This window comes from Haplochromis burtoni, unplaced genomic scaffold, assembly GCF_018398535.1.
Source record: "Haplochromis burtoni strain Fernald_Lab_line unplaced genomic scaffold, NCSU_Asbu1 Contig_82, whole genome shotgun sequence".
NCBI lineage: Eukaryota > Metazoa > Chordata > Actinopteri > Cichliformes > Cichlidae > Haplochromis > Haplochromis burtoni.
In genome coordinates, this window is record NW_024582443.1 from 84,185 (window position 1) to 90,522 (window position 6,338).

General features: G+C 36.6%; 2 protein-coding genes across 2 annotated transcripts in view; one reads left to right on the forward strand and one right to left on the reverse strand.

Annotated features, from left to right (window-relative positions):
* Positions 1-4,397, forward strand: part of LOC102291327 (probable E3 ubiquitin-protein ligase RNF144A) — a 7,299-nt gene extending 2,902 nt beyond the window's left edge. The window contains exon 6 of the mRNA XM_042222233.1: positions 1,434-4,397. Within this exon, the coding sequence (XP_042078167.1) occupies positions 1,434-1,588 (155 nt within the window). The 3' untranslated portion in view covers positions 1,589-4,397. The remainder of the gene's footprint in view (positions 1-1,433) is intronic.
* The window catches only part of LOC102288975 (probable E3 ubiquitin-protein ligase ARI8), a gene marked incomplete in the record, with an annotated part of 62,934 nt that overhangs the window by 45,860 nt on the left and 10,736 nt on the right, over positions 1-6,338 (reverse strand).

Below are 6,338 nucleotides of genomic sequence, written 5' to 3' on the forward strand. Positions count from 1 at the left end.
CACACACACTAACATTCCTTTATCGTTATAGTCAACTTTCACTTTCATTTCTTTAACCCGCCCTCAACACACACACACACACACACACTAACATATGCTTTATCATTATAGTCAACTTTCATGCTCACTGTCACTGCGTGGAACAAGACTTTGTTAACCAATTCCAACTGTAATGATTATAAATAAATCATGCGCCTTGGTAAAATGACAGTTTTTGCCCTAAAACATGTGGATGAGAATTCATTTTTTGCATATTTTGACAACAGATTTACTACCAGTCTGCATCAGAGCAGAATCCTCTTTTGGCACTGAAAGGTAGATACCTGTAGTATTTTTGCTGGCCTTCTCGCATAAGTATTTGTATTTGGAGTATACTTTTTACAACACAACATTTTGCAATTACAACACTACTCTCGTTTCAAATTATATACCATATCAGGGTGCAAAATTCTAAGAGCAGAGCCTTTAAATGAACTATACATACGTGAGTTTTCAGAGGTTTGTGGCACGCAGTCTACTACAAATAGCCAGAATGAGAAATATTGGTAAGGACAGCCGGAGTAGGCTCCAGAACCACATCATCTGTCAAACACTGTCGACGTAATGATGACGCATGGATAAATATGTCTGCTAGTGGAACTGCATAAGGCCTGGCAGGTTATCTAAAGGGCGGAAACGCAGCATTAGTGAGGTCTGTGGGTTTGGCTTCAGGAAATCACTGAGCTCAAAGGATTTTCATCCAAGTATTTAAAAAAATCCTCATATTTAAAATTATTTAAGCCCAACTGCTTTTGAGCCTCTGAAATTGGGGAACTATTTAAAAAACTTTCTGTAACTCCTAAACAGTTAATGAAACATTTTTGTTAAATCCTTTGAAGTAAAGCTAAAAGTCTGCACTTCAGTCACATCTAGATTTTTTTTTAATTTAAAATCCACTGTGGAGGTGAACACAATATCCTGTCAATATCATAAGCATTGCATCTATAGAAATTGAACTCTTTCTCTTGTGTGCTGCTGTTGGCTCAGGCTTTAGTTGTTTTTGCCTTTATATGTGTTAGAGTGACCCAGCTCCTGTCTATATTTAGCAGTGATGTGTTTCTATAAATATTGTGCCAGCCAGATTCCTCTGTTGTGATCTGCAGATCATATTGTTCTTATTGTGTTTCATCAGTTTATTGTTAAAATTAATAATTGATATTCACTAGCCCATTTGTTGCCTTAAACTGCTAAATGTGATGGCTTTAGATGTAATCCCTCAGAAAATAAAATATGAAATGTATTATCCAGTGTGGCAAAAACACGATTTATTTTATTGATATAAGAAAAATAAAGATCAAAAGTGACAACAATAATTACATAACAATAACGTGATATTGTTGGAGCATATAAAATAATAAAGACTTCACAATAAATTGTTTTGTCTGTGCATTCAGGTTTCTTCTTTTGGGTCTTGTCCTCATCGATTTCCTCCGCCTGGCAGGATCAGCAGTGCATGGATGACGGACATGTGCTTAATCCCATAAGACACCAGCAGGGCTTTGTCCTCCAGTGGCTTCGTTCTAAACACCAGCCGCATTTCACCAACTGAGCAGAAGCAGAGAGAAGAGCTTTAAAGAGCTGGGCTTGCTTCACGCCTCTAAGAGCAGATCAGCAAAGCTAATATTTGGATCATTTAATATATGTGATGTAATTATTTAATCATACTAGCAAAAGTCGAATATTTGTTTTTATTGTGTTTGTGGAGTCCCACTGTCAATCAATTTAACTATACTGTTATTCTAAGCCCCTTTTTATCTGCTAATTTAAGTCATGTTTATGGTGTTTGTATGTGTTATCTGAGTGACTGCAGACTACATAAATGGGAGGCCACACTGCATTTTGTTTCATTTTGGAAATTAAATAGAATTTTTTTGTAAATAGAATCTGCTGCACAATAACATTTGCATTTCTACAAATAATTAATAACAGACGATAAGAAGAGTCATACTTACTTATCACTAGTGCGTCAGAGATTTTGCTTTTTAGCTCCATCACTTTGAGGATCTTCATCTGGTCCATATTGTCACAAATATCGACTATCTTCTCCTCTCCTCTCGGTCCGTTTACTTTCAGCTGGATGGACATTTTAGCACTAAGAGCTGGATCTGTTTCTACTTCAATCAGACCTTTATTGAGGCTTTTAACTTCAACTATCTTGGCCACGAGACAAAACCCCAGCAGTCGCCGCCCATTTAGGAATTCAGGTAAACAACTTCCTCCTGTGGAATACTTCAGCACACTGTGAGGGGCAAAATTATGGGCTCAGTAAGCAAGGTGTCCCCTAAATCCTAAATAAATGTGAAGAAAAATATTTTATGTTCTAGGAAAAAGTAACAAGAATACAGTTTCTAACATGTAATTGGTATATACAGCAGATACTTCAAAGATTTATTTGTTTAATAATGAAGCTAAGTCATCAGCAAATGTCAGAGTCATATCTCTGGCATCATGTTTGTTTTGGATCTGGTCAAGTGCCAGTTTTTGGTTGAGATAAGTTACGGGAGTTATCCGTAAACATTAACTTTCAGGGAAAGTACTATGATTCATCTTTTATTTACTTTCTGTTGCTTCCCAGCAGTTACAAGAATGATAGGCTTAATTCTTTTATTTAGGCTGTCAGTGTTTCTCACAGATTTATTGCTTTATTTTACTTTTAATTTTTTTATTGTACCACCTTTGGAATTTTTTTAAACACAGCTTTGTAAAATTTTGCCCTTTGTAGAGGGATGGTGAAAAGTACAGTCAAGGTACTTCTCGTGAAGTTCAAGATTTAAAAAAAAAGAGCATAATTTTTTTTTAAATCTAGTCCTTACTAGGTCCTAAAATAAGACAAATACAGCTCGAGATAAAAGAATAGCACATGACATGTTGTGCAGTGTCATTATTTATTTGACAAAAATTAAAATGTGTGTGCAAAAACTAAGGGCACCCCATTATTCTGAAGCTTCTAGAACCACCTTTACCCACAATAACTTGAAGTAATAATTTGTTATATTACTTTATCAGTCTCTCACTTCACTGTGGAGGAATTTTGGCCCACTCTTCTTTACACTGTGTAGTCAGTTCAGTGAGTTTTGATTCAATTATTTATGCAGAGTTCTTTTCGGGTCCTGCTATAGCATTTCAGTCGGGATTTGATTCTTTTCTGTTTCAGTCATTCATTCAGTAGTTCTGCTGCTGTGCAACTGCTTAGGATCATTGTCTTATTACATGACACAATTTTCAGCCAAGCTTTAACTGTTGGACAGATGGCCTGATATTTGACTTTAGAATGATAGTGACTGCAAGGTGCCCAGGTCCTGTGGCTGTGAAACAAGCCCAAATCATCACCCTTCCACCACCGTGCTGACAGTTAGTATGAGGTGTTTGTGCTGATATGCTCTTTCACTATCTCGATAGTGACACTGTGCGTTACAGGTGACTTTGGTGTCACCTGTTCAAAGGATATTGTTACAGAAGTCTTGTGGTTTCTTTTGAGACAAACCTAAGCTAGTCTCCATGTTCTTCTTAGAGGGAAAAGGCTTTCTCCTGCTAACCCTTTGAAACAAGCCAAACTTGTTCATTCTTTTTCTAAGTTTACTGTCATAAAATTAGCATTTAACTTGCTAAACGAAGCCTTAAGAGTCTAAAATGTAGGTCTGGGGTTTTTTTTTGCAGTTTCTCTGAGCACGTTGCAGTCTGACTTTGATTGAATTTCCTGGCACACTCATTCTTGGCAACTTTCTTGAAGGACTTCACATTTTTTGGAAATGCCCTTATAACTCTTCCAAGACTGGTAGCACCACTCCTTTTTAAGTTTTTTGAGATCGCTGCTGATATCTTTTTACTTGGCATTGTGTTAACACACACCTGAATGCCCCAGATTAGAATTTGTGATAAACAAATGCTGATAAACAGTTAATCAAGTGTATTTGATTAAAGCACCTGGCTGCTGTTCATTGTCTTAATTCCGATAGTAAGTAAAGGTGTACCTAGTACCTAAGCAGTACACATTACTTCTGCATTGTGGCAATTTTTTGATGAATAAATAATGGCATGCTGTCATATGTCATGTTTTGTTGTTTATCTGACCAATCCAAATGTATGCATCCTGATGCATGAAACTTTATAAGTGACAGACGGTGGACTTTCTTTTTACCATGACTACACCACCACCTACTGAAAGACTCTAGATCACAACTATGAATTAATGCTTTGTTTGTGGAGTGATGGACCTTACTTGTGTGATTTCATTATTCTGTATTTATACTTAAATGTATGTGTTTTTAAAAATGGTAATAATACCATTAAGACCGTCAAATTACTTTTAAACCAGTTCAACAAGACATAAAGAAACAAGTAACCAGTGACAAGAACAAGTAAAGTTTTTGTGTGTGGGGGGGTGTTGGTTATTTTTTAGTTTTGGTTTTCTTTCTATTTTTCTTTTTTTTTTGCCATAAGTTTCATAAGATTACAAAAAACACTTATTTGTTTTTGTCTTCATCCTTACTTCATTATTTTATCATATTACATTCTTAATTTTAGTGCATTTTTTGGTTGAAGATCAAATTACAGCAACTTTCTGCAAAAGCTTTATGAATAACACTAAGTGATTTTCATTCAGGTTTCAGTTAGTTGTTATAAAAATCCTTCCTCTTCACATTTCTTCATCTCAATTTGTTGAGTAAATTTTTACAGATGGGTAAAGGGTAAAGGAGCCACAGAAAGTGCTTAGACCATTTCACCTGTTAAAGAAAGGTGTGGTAGATCTATTTGATCAACACAAAGTCAAAAGATGTCTCTCAGCTATTGCTGTGACACTCCAAACTGTGATTAGATGTAACCTAGCCCTATGCTTTAGTATTTGTATTATTATTATTTTATTCACACTGTTTTCAAACTCCTGGCCTATTATCCTATTATCATACTATACTATCGTACTATTATTAGTAGTAGTACTAGTAGTATTATAGCGACTTCCACAGTCGCTAGAGGCCGGGGATGGAGCCTGCCTATTTGCCTGACGCGCTGTCAACTTTACGCAATAATGCAAGAGGTGGAATTGTTTGCTTGTTTATTAAAGTGCTTTGAGAGTTTACAGAGTAATGTCATCATCTCGCGATTTGGACTCTTACAACGTCACAGGCTCTAATGTAACAAGGCGAAACATGTTGTGCAGCGGTCAGCAAAAACTACGGCTACCCAGCCCTCCTCTCTGTCAAAATCAAAACCAGTGAATGACAGACTGACAACGCCCATTTATGTCACCGCTAGCACCCACGTGACTCCCATAACAACCAAACAAATAAAAACCCAGTGATCATCAAAATTCAAAACATTCAATTATGGCTCCTACAGTCAGGTTTCAGAGCTCATCACAGCACAGAAACAGATTTAGTGAAGGTTACAAATGATCTTCTTATGGCCTCTGACAGTGGACTCATCTCTGTTCTCTTCCTGCTAGACCTCAGTGCAGCATTCGATATTGCTGATGATAGTATTCAATTAGAATACTATCAATTAGAATGATTAGAGCCTGTAATACCCTGCAGTATTACAGGTACTGCAGTGCAGTACCTGTAATACCTACAGCAAGTTATTATGGAGTTCCGCAGGGTTCAGTGCTAGGACCAATTCTGTTCACATTATACATGCTTCCCCTAGGCAGTATTATCAGAAGGCATGGTATACATTTTCACTGCTATACAGAGCAACTTTATCTATCATGAGGCCAGATAACACACACCAATTTGATAAACTGCAGGCATGTCTTAAAGACATAAAGACTTGCATGCCTCTAATTTTGAGTTTTATAAATTCAGATAAAGCTGAAGTTATTGTACTCAGCCTAAAAATCTTAGAAATATGTTATCTAACCTGATTCTTACTCTTACCTCAGCCTTCATTAACACTGTGAGAAACCTTGGAGTAATTTTTGACCAGTCATTTTTGATCAACGCACATATTAAACAAATATGTAAGACTGCTTTCTTCCATTTGCGCAACATCTCTAAAATTAGAAATATCCTGTCTCAGAGTGACGCTGAAAAACTAGTTCATGCATTTATTACTTCTGGTCTGGACTACTGCAATTCATTATTATCAGGATGCCCTAAAAACTAACTGAAAAGCCTTCAGTTAATCCAAAATGCTGTAGCAAGAGTACTGACAGGGACTAGAGAGAGAGAGCATATTTCTCCTATTTTCAAAAATCCTGCTCCTCAAGGTCTTAAATAATCAGGCCCCATCTTATCTTAATGACCTTGTAGTACCATATCACCCTATTAGAGCACTTCGCTCTCGCTCTGCAGGCCTACTTG